The 15,706-nt window shown below is 40.9% G+C and overlaps 1 protein-coding gene across 1 annotated transcript in view; it reads left to right on the top strand.

Moving 5' to 3' along the window:
• KDM5A (lysine demethylase 5A) overlaps window positions 1–14,503 on the top strand; it is a 78,599-nt gene extending 64,096 nt beyond the window's left edge. Inside the window, exons 25-28 of the mRNA XM_065887294.1 lie at window positions 2,244–2,403; window positions 3,291–3,511; window positions 5,624–6,031; window positions 13,109–14,503. Coding sequence (XP_065743366.1) covers window positions 2,244–2,403; window positions 3,291–3,511; window positions 5,624–6,031; window positions 13,109–13,315 — 996 coding nt within the window. The 3' untranslated portion in view covers window positions 13,316–14,503. The remainder of the gene's footprint in view (window positions 1–2,243; window positions 2,404–3,290; window positions 3,512–5,623; window positions 6,032–13,108) is intronic.
• Window positions 14,504–15,706: the final 1,203 nt, after the last annotated feature.

Here is a 15,706-nt window from a genome sequence, read left to right as displayed (position 1 = left end):
GCGGGCTTCGGTAGTTGTGGCGCGGGCTCTAGAGTGCAGGCTGAGTACTTGTGGCGCACGGGCTTAGTTGCTCCATGGCATGTGGGATCTTCCTGGACCAGGGCTCAAACCTGTGTCCCCTGCATTGGCAGACGGATTCTTAACCACTGCACCACCAGGGAAATCCTCAATCATTATTTTCTGATCACTTTCCTTCCTAGTTTGGAAGCTTAACAGAAAAGTTTCCTGCGTGAGTTACAACAAAATGAGTAGAGTCAAGGTTAGAAAAAAAACATTGCAGTCAGTGAGATGACGCATCTGAGGACTGCAGTAGGCGAGTACTAAAGTAATCTCCTATCTGTTGCCTTTTAAGACTTAAATTCTTCAATAGGAAATAAGACTTACATGAGCTGTGCTGTTCCTGAATTCTCAGTGAGTGACACTGTCTTCCAGAATCTTCTTATGAAACCTTTTAAGTATCCTGTTTAATTAAGGATAGGCTCGTGATAACAATAGACCTTCCTCTCATGCACCCTACAAAGAAAATCAGGTGTTGCATTAGTCATTGAGCTGTTGTCTCTCGTCTCCTAAGCTACTCATTTATACTCTGCTTGGTGATGCTAGGTCTGGGACTCTACACCAGGGCTTGGTAAACTTTTTCTGTAAAGTAATGTATGTATATATTAGCATACATTATATGTAGTGATATTCTCTAGGTATATAATGTAAAGTAAATATTTTGGGTTTTGCAAGCCATATTTGGTCTCTGTTACACCTTCTCCTCCTTCCTCTTTTTTTTTTTTTTAAATAACAACTCTTTAAAAATGTAAAAACTATTCTTAGCTCACGCTCCAAACAAAAAATAGGCAGCCAGCTGGGTTTGGCCCGCAGACTGTGGTTTGCCAACCCCTGCTCTATACATTTATCCTTTGCCTGCTGCCCTCCCCCCTCCCCCAGCCAGCACAGGGCATTAGAGGAAATTAAAAGGCCTGTGCAGTGAGAAGGGAGTTGATCCTTCCCCTGTTTTATTCTCCATTCCTGTCATCATTGAACTACAATTGTTTTTCGTTTTGAGGGGGGGGGCTTTTGTTTAATTTTTGTTTTTGTTTTTTTACCCTGGCAGTGGCAACTGGTTCCAATTTCTAGTTGATGTTTTTTTCACACTCCAGAAGCCAGCCACATTGTGTTCTGTTAGGGATAGCAGAACCAGCACTTCCTCTCAGAGGTCTGGGTCCCAACTCTGCAGGCCCCTTCTCTGAGTTTCTTGGTTCTAGTAACCCCACTTCTTTTCTCTGTACCTCAACCCTTAGAGATGGCAACTCTTTTCTTGCAGTTGTCTTAGTGTTACTTTGGTGTTTCTGTTTTGCCTTTTCAAGACTTTAATGTACATTTAACGAGTTCACTTTATTCAATTCTCCTTGTTGAACTTCTTGTGATTTCTGTCTCCCTGATTGCACTGTGACCGTTGAAGCTGTACTTGTGGGTTATTCTCCCCTAACTACAGGGGAGGATCGTCTGAGCCCTAATTAGACTTGTCACAATTGTATAGCTCGAATACTGTCAGGCTGTTTATTATATTAAGAGCAGTTGGTAAGCATCTAGGTTTGAAAACCTTTAGAGAGGATTAAATAATTTGTGTCCTTAAGATGTCACATCTAAACCTTTATTCCCCTCCTAAGTCCATTTTATTTTTCTTAAAGGGTCAAAGTTCCTTAACTTGTGGCTACAGGAGTTTTTATGAGTTGTAGACTGTAGAGAGTTGATTACGTAATCGTAATTTTTTTGTAGGTTTATTATCTCTGAGGATTACTTTTTTTTTTTTTTTGCAGTATGCGGGCCTCTCACTGTTGTGGCTTCTCCCGCTGCGGAGCACAGGCTCCGGACTCGCAGGCCCAGCGGCCACGGCTCACGGGCCCAGCCGCTCCGCAGCATGTGGGATCCTCCCAGACCGGGGCACGAACCCGTGTCCCCTGCATCGGCAGGCGGACTCTCAACCACTGCGCCACCAGGGAAGCCCTGAGGATTACTTTTGAGCTTTACTCTTTCCCTCTTGGCTTGAAACTCTGGTGATTTGTTTTTTTCCCCAATGGACATTTTCTGTCTTACTAAATACCATATATTTAATTTTAAGATCTTTTATTTATTTATTTTTTTATATATATACTGTGTTATATTAGAAACTTTAACCTGAAAGCCTGTATTTAGATTCTTGTCACGGGATAAGTTGTTTCCAATTCTCCGTACCCGCTTCGTTTCTTCTACAGGACACAGCCAGTGTGAAATCCTCCAGCAGTCTGGAGCCCAGCCTATTTTGTGATGAAGAGATTCCCATCAAGTCCGAGGAGGTGGTCACGCACATGTGGACGGCACCCTCCTTCTGTGCTGAGCATGCTTATTCGTCTGCTTCTAAGAGCTGTTCTCAAGGTATTACGGCCCTTGGTAGCGGCATGGAGAAGAGAAGCCTGAAACCATACTGAATCTCTCTTTCAGTACAAACCCTGGCAGTGAAATGCGATAGAACCTGAAAAAATGCAACTTTGGAAAAGCCAGTCTCTGTTAGCATTTTTCTGTCATTAGGTCATAACCTAAAAATTTCCATAGAATTATTGAATCCTAATTAGAAGGACTTTAGAGGCCATCTGGTCCCATTCTAGTCCCATTTTATTTTTATCAGATCCCTGATAGGTAGTTATTTATCCTCTATTTGTTTATTACCGGGTGTTGAGGAGCTTGCTGCTTTTTAAGAATATTCATTCTGGTTTTGGGAAGCTTTGTTAGTTTTTCATCCCTTGGTAAGTAATTTCTCTATTATGTTCACTTTCTTTGTCCCTAGTGAAAATGAGTCAGACTGCTTTAGGTCACACCTCTGGAAAAGGGGGAGTGTTTCTCTCGTCACAGTAACATTCAGGGTTTTATGGAACAGCGTATTACTGCTGTTTGTTAAGTAGATATCATTCATATGGGGCAGTTATATGCTTAGTCTTTTGGTCTTCTCTGAAACGGAGAGAGCATGGGGTAGGAGATTCTCTCCCATTCCCCTTCCCCTCCAGTCACAAGGTAAAGAATCAATAAGGAACCTGTTTTTTTTTTTTTTTTACTCTAAACCAGTTTTTTAGAGTGGTCATTAGAATTCTAGGTCTTTCTGTTCCGTAGTTTTAAAAATTTTATTTTCACTTTCATACTGATGCAGTGAACCCAAACTTCTAAATTAAATGTTGGAGGAGGAGGGACCATTCTTCTAAATATTTACTTTCAAAACATTACAGTTTTTCAATAGTTTTCATTATTTTGTCTTATATTTTGGGGGAAAGGTTCTAACACCCCAAGGAAACAACCTCGGAAGAGCCCTCTGGTGCCCCGTAGTTTGGAGCCTCCGGTGCTAGAGTTATCGCCTGGAGCTAAAGCCCAGCTGGAAGAACTTATGATGGTTGGAGATCTCCTGGAGGTGTCTCTGGATGAGACTCAACACATATGGCGGATTTTGCAGGCCACACACCCACCCTCTGAAGACAGATTCCTGCATATCATGGAGGTATGGATTTGAAGCTTACTTACAGTGGTTTTAAAACCACTTAGAGTGTCCAGGTTCCTTGGAGGTACCACAGATTGCCACAAGGGGTGGCTGGGTGGGTAGTACTCTGATTGTCCTACTTTCTCATTAAGCCAAAGTAGTTCTGCTTTGTGGTTTTCTTTATTGAGATTTTATGTAATATTCAGTTTTTTTTGTGTGTGTGTGTGTGTGTTTTTTTTTTTTTTTTTGCTGTATGCGGGCCTCTCACTGTTGTGGCCTCTCCCATTGCAGAGCACAGGCTCTGGACGTGCAGGCTCAGTGGCCATGGGTCACGGGCCTAACTGCTCTGCAGCATGTGGGATCTTCCTGGACCGGGGCACGAACCTGTGTCCCCTGCATCGGCAGGCGGACGCTCAACCACTGCGCCACCAGGGAAGCCCAATATTCAGTTTTTAAAAAGGCCATTTCTGCCAAAAGAAAGGGAGGTACTGTGATTCACAAGTTGAGAACAACTTCCTTAGCCCAGACTCACACTGGTGAAAGGCCCAAAAGTTAGGCAGGGGGCAATATAGTGGTTGAAAACAGGAAGCAAGGGAATGGTTAAATAGAAGTGGATTGGGTGGGAGGGGGAGTCCACATACATTTATACAATTTACGCACTTTTATACAATTATAAATCACACAGTTTCTTATTTATACAGTTTATACATGTTGTTCTATCCATGATCTCAGTCATCCTCACCATAGTCCTGAGGGGGAGGGGGAAAGGATAGACATGGCGAGTATTTAGCTCATTCTACCTGTGAAGAAAGTAAGGGTCAGAGACGTAGAAACTTGCCTGAGGTCACACGTGGAGTAAAAACAGAGACCTGGGTTCTCTCTCTGGCATTAGATTCCAGTATCCTTTTCATTATTCTTTTCCATGACTGTTTCCATGAGGCGGAAGGTACGCTGTCAGTAGCAGTTGACACGGATACTCCTGGTGCACTGTGGTTTGTCTTTGGTTTGGAGTCAGATTGAGGGTGCCTGACTTAGATAGTATTTTCCAGTCGCAGAGCATTTTCTTCACATCCGTTATCTGATCTTTATTTCACATATAAGGAAACACAAAGTGTTGAGAAATTAAATATCTTATTCAAGATGTGATAGACTTAAGACACTTGTGACCCAGTGTTCTTTACGAATCTGCAGATTCTGAGGTTCCTGTCAAAGATATTCCAGTATCAAATCTGTGGGAAAATAAATTCTCAAGTGTTATTTCTTAAGTAATTATCAAGCTTATGTTTTTCAATATTTCTTTTTCTACCTTACCCCTTGTTCTTTCTGTTACTGGACACACTTTTACTATTAAAATCTTTAATGTTTACTACCTTGGCACATAAATAGCAACAATATTAGACAGTTGAGAAAAAAGGCAAGTGTTTTTGCTTCGTGACAGCAACTGTTTTCTTGTGAAAGTCCCTACATACCCTTTGTAATGAGATCATGGATAAAATTTTGTGTTTTGCTGACAGTTTTGATAACTTCTTAACCACCAAGGATTTATTGAGTTAATAAAGAACTTTAGTACTGGTAAATGGAGACCTAAAGAGTTATTACATAATTATTTAGTACACATTTAGCTTTCTGTGTATGTTTTCATCTCAGTTACGTAGAGGTGCTACAGACTATATTAATATATGCAGACACTTTTTTTTGCCTTTTTTCCCCTCTGATAAGCTAAAAATAAGTCAGATATTTTATTTAGGGCTTGTCATTATTTTCTGCTGTTATCTTCTTTGAATATTATATTTGCCTTCTTAAAATATCTTCAGAATATTTATTGTGGTATAATGTACACAACATAAAATTTATCATCTCAACTGTTTTTAAGTATACAATTCAGTTGTTTTAATTACATTTATAATATTATACAACTATTACCACTATCCATTTCCAGAACTTTAAAATTATTCCTAACAGAAACTCTGTACCATTAAATAATAAATCCCATTTCCCTCCCCCCAGCCCTGGTAACTCATATTCTATTTCCTGTCTCTGTGAAATTGCCTATTCCTGATACCTCATGTAAGAGAATAAAACAGTTTTTAAATGTCTTGCTTTAAAATTGTTTCTATTTTTATACTTATGAAGGATGACAGCATGGAAGAGAAACCATTAAAAATAAAAGGAAAGGACTCTTCAGAGAAGAAACGGAAACGGAAGCTAGAAAAAGAACAGCTTTTTGGCGAAGGAAAGCAGAAGTCCAAGGAGCTAAAGAAAATGGATAAACCTAAAAAGAAGAAATTAAAATTAAGTGTGGAAAAATCAAAGGAGCTGAACAAGCTGGCCAAGAAACTAGCAAAAGAAGAAGAGAGGAAGAAAAAGAAGGAGAAGGCTGCTGCAGCCAAAGTTGAACTTGTGAAGGAGTGCTCGGAGAAGAAGAGAGAGAAGAAGGTGCTGGACATCCCCTCCAAATATGACTGGTCAGGAGCAGAGGAGTCTGACGACGAGAACGCTGTGTGTGCCGCGCAGAACTGCCAGAGGCCCTGCAAGGACAAGGTGAGTCTAGCTGTACCCGCCAAGTATGCGCGGGGACGTGGAGCAGCGGCCGGGCACACCTGGGTTTGAGGTAATGATGGTCTGTTTGACCTTGTGACGTCACATGTTTAATTCAGTTTCTAGAAACATTTTCAGTTATGAGGCTCTTAGTAGAAGAAATGTTGTGTTTTAGAAAGCGTATACGTGGTGATCGTCCTGACCGAGCAGAGAGAAAGCTGTGTGGTACCAGGAGCGGTGTGTCTCATGCGTGGGCCCAGCAGGGCTCAGAGCAGTTGTGTCCCTTCCCTGCAGGGTGCCTCGGGGAACTAGACGTCTTATCCACACCCAGCCCTATGTGTACTCTCCTAAATAGAATATGATTGTTTTCACATCTCTTGCAAAAAATAAAGACCTTTAAAGGTATTATTTTTGAAATGTCAGCCCTGAATTTTAAATATTAGCAAGGATATGATTGTCTTTCTTAAGGTAATAATTGATGTTATAAACTTCTGAGAAAGACGGATGGACTTCATGAAAAATCCTAGTTCATTAAATGGCTGAAGTTATCTATTATAGTGTTCCCATCAAGATTATTAGTAAATTCATGGTTTTAATTTTATTATCTCCATACACCACTTGATGTTTAGAATTTTAATAGCTCCTCAATTTGAATATATCAACAGAATAAACACAGCTGCATCACTATTCCCTTACTTTCCTCCTCAGTTAAATACTTGTTAGAGCTTGAAGTGGTCACCTTGTCCAGCCTCTTCATTTCACAAATGTTGAAGCCAGGACTGAGTGAAGGTAAATGATGTGACCAAAGTCACAGAGCTCATTAGTGGCAAAACCGAAAGTAGAACCCTGGCTCCCAGACCAGGTCCTCTCCGCTAATATCCCCACCCCTCCGGTAACTGAGATGCAAGTACAAAAACACAGTGCAAAACTAAATGACACGTATTTAAATTATACTTATTAAAGGTTTTCTACTCACTTTTGGAAAATGAATATATAGTAAAATTTATATCCCATAGTCCAGCTTTCTGAGGACCACAGCTGTAAATATTTTAGTGTGTTCCCTTCCAATTATTTTCCTGTATAGTTTGTTTTATATCGTGTCATACTGTCCACTTTTGTATCTGCTTTATTAGTTTCGTAAGTATTTTTCTATATTATAAATATCTTAAAGCATTTTGATAGATGCATTATATGTGCGTGTATTATTTTTATCTTTCATTTGAATTTATTCTCATCTGAACCTGTTTATTAAAGAGGCTGATGACAGGTTAGCAGTTTCTCCTTGGGTCTGAAGTATTAGCAGCTTAGTGTTGGCAGGACCTTCTCCCTTTTCTTCCTCCTTTAACTAATTGTATGGCAGTTGGAGGACTGGCAACAGGATATGTTTCTTTTTCAAGCTTTCCTATCATCCTTCCTACAGTGTTTATATCCATCATGAACCTTTCTCTTTTTTTCTCCTTTTCACTTAATAACTTCTCGCCTCTCCTCTGTTCAGCATTTAAAATACAGCTCAGTTCATCTACTATCCCTGTTCTTTTCCTGTAGCATATAAACGCTACAGGCAGTTTTTTTCTCATCTGCCATAAAATTGTTAACACATGTCCTGCTTCCTCTCAGCGTGGTCAAGGACTAAGGTGAGATCATCTGTATGTGAAAGCACTAGTTAACCAAAAATGCAACTTAGGTGTTAAGATGTGATCATTATTTTTAGATGAACCCTGGGATTTACTTCTAACATTATAGGTATTTAAAAAAAAAATCTAGAAAGGGGAATCCCCTGGAAGTCCAGTGGTTAGGACTCCACAGTGCTTCCACTGCAGGGGCCCTGGGTTCAATCCCTGGTTGCGGAACTAAGATCCTGCATGCCACATGGCGTGGCCAAGAAAAAAAAAATCTGGAAAGTTATCATCTACATTTTGATGGAGCAAAAGTAGATTTAGCTGAATATTTAGGGAAAATGTCTATTGTTTAAAACGTACAAAGATTTGTACACATTAATTTGTTAAGATTAGTACAAAAATTGTCAGAACACATACACAGGTGAGCAGGTGTGCCTTAACCTGTCAATAGCTACATGAAAGACACTTATATGAATGATGTATTTCTATAATGTGTTTAATTTTAAACAAATTATTTCAGATTATAAACATTTTGCCCGTCATTTCTGTTTTGCAATTTTTATGGTTCTCCAAGTCTGTTTCTGACACCAGTTTTACTAAATGGAAGGTGTGTTTCTTTAGAAACTTGGTAAAGAATTTTACAACTTTCTCAATTTGAAGTATAGTGTTTCTCTAAGGAAAACAAATTAATGCATGGTACGCATCTTCAGAACAAAAGGATGACAAGAAAAGAATGTTTTTTAAGGAAGTCTGTGTTCTTTAAATATCATGTAGCAAAAAACCCACACAACTTCTTGGGTTCATTTATATTTAGGTAAATGTATTCTAACTAGTAATTACTATTATTTTTACCTAAAAGTGTGAAGATTGAGAAAACTTTGAAGGATTACTTAAATGTACCTAGCTTCAATTTCAAGATGTTTTAGAAAGAAAAAAGAAAAATATTATCAGAAAATGTAAAAGGTTTAAAAAAACCCAAAACTATCTCTTCCATCATTATCAAATTCAAGTTGAAATTAATTTTAAAAATAACAATGAAGAACTGTTTTCAAAAAATTAGTTTTAAGGTTCAGAATCTTTTTCTCCGTGAATTTTGCCACTTTCATTCAATCTTATTGGTACCAAGAGTAAAACGAGTTAATTTGAAGGAGCAAATTCTTTCAAGCTAATATTTAAGTAACTTTTTTTTTTGCATTAAAATAAATATTTAATCTTACTTATGAAAATAGATTTTTTTTCTCTTTACTTTTTTTTTAACCTTCTTACTATGGGCTTTTTCCTTACCCATTACTACCTCCCTAAGAAGTTTGGCACGATAAATAAAGAGGAACTATGTTTATAAACTTCTGTCTCTCACTTTTACTATTTGTTAGCCACTCTGATTTTTTAAAAAATAAATTTATTTATTTATTTTTGGCTGCGTTGGGTCTTCGTTGCTGCGCACGGGCTTTCTCTAGTTGTGGCGAGCGGGGGCTGCTCTTCGTTGCGGTGCACGGGCTTCTCATTTCGGTGGCTTCTCGTTGCAGAGAGTGGGCTCTAGGTGCACGAGCTTCAGTAGTTGTGGCGTGTGGGCTCTAGGCATGCAGGCAGGCTTCAGTAGTTGTGGCGCATGGGCTCAGTAGTTGTGGCTTGTGGGCTCTAGGCGCGTGGGCTTCAGTAGTTGTGGCGCGTGGGCTCAGTAGTTGTGGCTCATGGGCTCTAGGTGTGCAGGCTTCAGTAGTTGTGGCACACGGGCTTAGTAGTTGTAGCTCACGGGCTGTAGAGCGCAGGCTCAGTAGTTGTGGTACAAGGGCTTAGTTGCTCTGCGGCATGTGGGATCTTCCCGGACCAGGACTCGAACCCGTGTCCCTTGCATTGGAAGGTGGATATTCTTAACCACTGCACCACCAGGGAAGTCCCAGCCGCTCTGATTTTAAAAGATTTTTGTGGAGAGTTGTCTCAGCAAAAGTATTTGCGTTATCAGTGGCTTTATCATTCATATCTCCTTTTGGCATAGGTAATCAAAGGTTGGATTACCTGAATGAGAGACACACACAAACTGGTGATGTTATGATAGGGTAACCAACTGTCCCAACTTGCCTGCGACTTTCCTGGTTTTAGCACCGCAATTCCTGTGTTTTGGGAAACCTGTTAATCTTAGGCAGACTGGGAGGGTTGGTTACTTACTGTTAAGATCACCAGAAAAACATACACAGGGATTGTTAACATATGTCATACTTGATTAAATTGTTTTAATTTTGAAATCTGGCTTTTGCAAGAAACTTCAGTGCAAAAGAGATTGAATGCCAAAATAAAAAGAGCTCAGGTGGGTAACTAAGCTAAGACTGTCACTAAATCACGAGGCTTTCTTTTTTCCCAGTGCAGTAATATGCGCTAAGAAATGAACAAAAAATGTAATGTGCCAAATATTTTTTCTTATGTGTAAATATGAAACCATATAGCAAAACATGAAATGCCAAACTAACATTATATTTCTCAGCTAAGCACACATTTCCCCCAATCCAAACCCAGTAAGCTATTTTTACTATAGTTAAATGTCTTATCAGTTAATATCTGAACAGCTCGTTGCTGTGAAGCTTTTCAGTAATTACTTTATTTTGATTTGATAAGTATATCTCCCAGAAATACTGAAAGGGGAAACGACTATTAGAACTTACTTTGCGGTTAGCCAGATTCTTTGTTCTGGAGTGTTCAGGCTACTGCATAGTCTACAGATTCAGCTGACATTCCAGACAAAAGTAGAACTGGATTTTGATTGTAAGTAGATGAACATGATAGGAAGATACTCGTAAAGAGGGCTATTTTTTAAAAATAATTTTATTTATTTATTTATTCAGTTTTGGCTGCGTTGGATCTTCGTTGCTGCGTGTGTGCTTTCTCTAGTTGTGGCGAGCGGGGGCTACTCTTCGTTGCGGTGTGTGGGCTTCTCATTGTGGTGGCTTCTCATGTTATGGAGCACGGGCTCTAGGCGTACGGGCTTCAGTAGTTGCGGCGCATGGGCTTCAGTAGTTGCGGCTCGCGGGCTCCAGAGCGCAGGCTCAGTAGTTGTGGCGCACGGGCTTATTTGCTCTGCGGCACGTGAGATCTTCCCGGACCAGGGCTTGAACCCATGTCCCCTGCATTGGCAGGCGGATTCTTAACCACTGCACCACCAGGGAAGTCCAAGAGGGCTATTTTTTCCCTGCTAGATTATTAGGGTAAATTGTTGTGTAACAGGCTGGGATAGCATCTCAAGAAAAGTTATATACTTTTTTGGGATGGTGGGAGAGCTGGGCTTAGGAATGGACCTCTAGCCAAAATCACAAAAGGAAATGTTGTCTTCCTTATTTAAAAGACAGCAATAGATATGATTTTGGGAGACCGGAAGCCAGGGCGTGTAGTGCACAATTAGATTCTAAAAGACATGGGGCCGCTTTTCTCGGCAGCAAATAGTGGTGAATTGGTAACCCTCTTACCCGGTGGGGGCTGGACTGGGTTAGATAACTGGAGGCAGGAGTAGTTACCTGTTGACTCAGGGTTGTCATAACCAGGTTGGCACCTCCAGGCTGGGCGGCCCAGAGAAGCACAGGTCTCCCAGTTCCGCTGATCAGCTCCAAATAGCCGGACAGTTGGGCTGAGCTCACCCCGTCAGATTAGCACTTTATAAATCTTCACCTGCTGGTAGCATCTGTATTTTTGAGTCATTGTCTCCCTTTTCTGTCTCCAGGACAGTTTGCCACAGCAGGGACATTTAGATCAGTTGTTTTCTTCACTGCACAGACTTCAGAAGCTAAATATCACACAAACAGTTGCAGAAAAAAACCACAGTTTATGTCAGGAAGTAATTAAGTCACTCCGAACTTACAGAAAGCGGGACCACGTAGTGCCAGCGATGGTCAAATTTAGAATATTTAAGATTACCTGGGAGCTGGTCACAGTGCAGGATTCTGGTTTGTCCTCCAAGATATTCTGAGTCTGTGGGTTTGGGATGGGTTTCAGCTACACTTTTAACAGACGCAGCAGGTGATTCTGACGCAGGTAGTGCTGCAGGCAGTTACTTGAAGGTGCAGAATGTTTTGTGGAAGGTAGGACAGTGAGTAGAGCCAGGAGACTGTGATCTTAAAAAGTGCCTTCAGTGTCCCAGGCTGGGGACCAGGTGTCTTGCCAGACATTATTTTACCTGGTCCTCTAAATAATCCTGTGAGCAAGATTTGATCTCCATTTTACAGATGGAGAAATGGGGCCTTAGGGAGATTAAATGACTTGCCTCAAATTTTACAAAAGAACTCTAGGAACAGTGAAAGCAAAAAGATTATTTTGACAGATGATTTCTCCCACCCTTTACTAAAAACCTGGAAACTACTAACCAGGAGTATCACACTTTTGATAAGTTTTATAGTATATGGACAGATTTTGAAAACTCCTCGCTTTTCCTGAGACTCATTTCCCTATAGCCCAAACCTCCTTCCTCTGTTCTTTCTCATAAGCTGTACTGAAGTACTTAATTGATCCCTTCATACTCCATACTTTGCCCTGTTTTCTGGCAAAGCTCATTGTTGTAAGTGACTTCGTTGCTAGTGAAGTTATCAACTTCTGTACTGGGGAGAGAAGGGCAAGGAGCTCTTTGATCTTAAAGGTTCTAATCCGCAGTGGCATAGCTGTAAAAACTACCCCGATCAGCTGCCAAATAGGAAAGCCCCAGATCCCCTCACTGTTAACTACGTGCCCCAGGCTTAAAGTCACCAAACAATAGTCCTTTTCTAGCCTCCTATAATCACAGTGTTCTCTGAAGGGTCAGAGCTTGCCCGGCGTCTGCCACCGACCCATCAGTTACCCAGACTTTAATTTGAAACCTCAGAGGGATCTATTGACCTGTGTCTTTGACTGTTTTAATTGGCTAATTTGTAAGATTTGACCTCTGATATTTGCTGACTTTTTATAGGGAGTTGTATTTGTAACGGAAGAAGAGAAGAATAAAAAATATTAGTTTAAAAAGTGGCCTATGTGACTGCTTTTCTAAAAAGGTATTTAATGCTCTTAGTACTTTGGCTTATCTCTTTGAAATAAAGCTAATACACAGGATTGCCTTCACATTGTTGTACTCTTCTTGAGTGATACTTGCATTGTCTTAGAGCCTAGAAATTGTTAATATTAGCTAAAACTACTTGGCTGCTCTATTAGAAGTTCCTTTTTTGTCAAATTTTCTCAAACATGTTTCTGCTGCACTAGGAGCCCCAGGTATTTATGAGGTAATGGAGTACCTAAGAGGCGTAATTTTGTGGACATATTATGGAAAAAATAATTTGGGGGTATTAACTTCCCAGCTTCTTTCTTTAAAAAATAACCCCATAAGAAGTCATTGTCTATCTCTGGGCATCCCAGTTATTTGCTATCATTTAAGCCAAGAAAGCTCTTTGGTTTGCTTGTATTCCAGGCTTAATGTGTATGTAACCTAAACATTCCCTGATCTTGTCTCCAACAGGTAGACTGGGTGCAGTGTGATGGTGGCTGTGATGAGTGGTTTCACCAAGTTTGTGTGGGTGTATCTCCAGAAATGGCTGAAAATGAAGATTACATCTGTACAAACTGTGCAAAGAAGCAGGGGCCAGATAGCCCAGGTCCAGCAGCACCTCCTTCTTTCATAATGAGCTACAAGCTACCAGTGGAGGACCTTAAAGAGACCAGTTAGCAGGTGCTGGGTTAGCTTGGGACATGGGGGAAAACGGACCACACAGAGACCGTAGTCAGTAGAGTGGTTTACATCCACTCAGAATGTTGCTTCCAAAGACGAATGGCCTTCTGAGCAAGTCCTGCCAGCCGACTTCCTCTTTGCATGGACGTGGGATCTGCGTTCTCTGTCAGCACATCTGTGCCGAGGGTGTCTGCTTTGGTCCAGCAGCCAGTGTTTCAGTTCGTGTCTCCTCTGAGATTGCTTGTCACATTAAGGCCAGACATTTGAGCGCTAGGGTGGCTGTTTGGCATTAATGCGTTGGTGTGCTGGCAGGGCATGTAGGCTGCGGCTTCTGGCCAGTTGGTACTAGTTAGAGGTTTGCAGCCAGCACCACCCAGAGGTGCTGATCCCTTGGATCTCCTTAGTTAGGCCAGTGGGGGAGGAGTAGAATAGCAGTTTTCCTTCCACTCTGCCCTGGCATTTGACGCCCTACACATCCAGCTAGGAGAGGGCCAGGGCTGAAGTTAGTCCTGTTAGAAGCCATGGGTAGTGGCACAGCCCGTAGACCTCAGCTCCATGTGCTTGTTTGTACCAAGAAGAAAACCCCAGTTGAGAGGCAGATCACCTCATCTTCCTAAGGAGGAGGATGGCATCTAGTTCAGAAGTCTGACTAGATTGGATTCTGGGAAGAAGAGATTTTATTTCAAGGCAAGGAGCCTTTTTTTGGCTTTGAGAAGTCTTGCTGCCTTGGGTCTGCATTTTAAAGAAGAGCAGGTACGTGGATCCAGGCTTCTGCGGTAGCAAAGAAGACAAGTCAGAATGTTTTACTGAGCCACAGCGGTGCCTGCTTTTCGGGGAACCCTTCATTCGCAAGTGCACCAGGTGCCACCAGGCTTCAGGCATGGCCCCGAGCAAGACCAGCAAATAACAGCTCTTGCCTTGCAGCCCGGCCCCCACTGGCTGTGGTTTCCAGGACTGGCCGTTTCTGACTGTGGCCCGCGGCAGATGCTGTCGCACAGCACGTGGCTTCATCAGAGGACGTGGGCTTAGAGTACCTCTGGGTGACAAAGTTGTTTTAGTAAATCCATTTTTAAAAAAAAGAAAAAAGGACTTGTTTTTACTTTTTTCTAAATGTCTCTGACTACTGACTGTTCTATACATAGATTATTTTTCCTTTTTTAATATACATATATGAATATATATATACACACACACACACACACACACACACACACACACTGTTACCAGCAGCTTATGACAGAGTTTCAGCATCAAAAATCCATTTGGGGGCTTGCTTTCTTGTCTTGCTTTTTAATAAAGGAATCCCATTCCTTCCTTGTAGTACAAGGAATTAGCACTTCCTTCTCCATCCTAGCCCGACCAGATCTTCCGTTTTGGTTTTGTTCGAATAGGTAATTATATTTCGTTTGTGTGTTGGGACTTGTCCCTTTCTGTGGGGAAACCTGGTCATACTGTATCTGTGATGGTAGTTCTGTTTTGTACGTGAAAGTTTGGATCTACGGTGCTGTGTTCTCCTCCCTCCTGTTGTGTTCTGTGTCCTTGTGAAGGTGTTAGGTAAGCTGTATGGAAACTCTTATTAGAAGGGGACTAATTTTTTTTTTTTTTTTTAGGACAAAAAACCCCCAGAACCCACCAAACAAACGAAAAATGGTGTTTTGTCTTCACTGTCCTGTGTCCCTTTATTTTGGTTGAAAGATCTGTGGTTTGACTTAAATTCATCAGTTTTCCTTTTAAAAGGGGGGAGCAGGGTGGGCCCAGAGAGTAGCTTTTAGTCTTGTCTTCCCTTTTTGCCCCGATCTCTTTTAAAGAAATGTCTTCTAGTAACTAGAAGTGAAATGTACTGTCCAGTCACAGTTTGTGTGGGTATGAGATTTAACTCAAAAGGCATCTTACTAAAAAAAGCAAAACCTTTCCTATAAAATCTAGTTTCTGGAAATGCTTTCTCTATGGTTCTACTACCTATTTTTTACTCATTTCTCCCTTAATATCATAAAACGTTTTAAGTGTCTTGGCCTGTTAAGAGGTTCATAAGTGTTGGTGTGCATGGGTCTTAAAATCTCATCTCAAGTGTGTGTATGATTTAAGATTTCAATGGAAAGTACAAGGTAACTAAGTAACCAGTTTCATAAGTTATCATTTTGCCAGTCTCTCAATACATAAAGATATTACTACTTAGTTAAGAATTTCATCTGGTTGATATTATAGAAGAAAGCACAATGTTTTTTGCCGTTCGGTCTTCTCTGTAAAAGTCTTCAAGTGCTTGTGGGTTAAAAATTGAATGCAGTCTTAAGTGATGGCTGCCTGGAATACATTTAAAAATGTCTTGTTTTTCCTTCATTCTTCAGCTATCAGTGGAGGGACATGAGGTGCTGAGAAAGACAGCTAAGG

This window comes from Phocoena phocoena, chromosome 11, assembly GCF_963924675.1.
Source record: "Phocoena phocoena chromosome 11, mPhoPho1.1, whole genome shotgun sequence".
Classification (NCBI taxonomy): Eukaryota; Metazoa; Chordata; class Mammalia; order Artiodactyla; family Phocoenidae; genus Phocoena; species Phocoena phocoena.
Note: the sequence above shows the minus strand (reverse complement) of the source record. Positions and strands in the feature narration are given on the sequence as shown.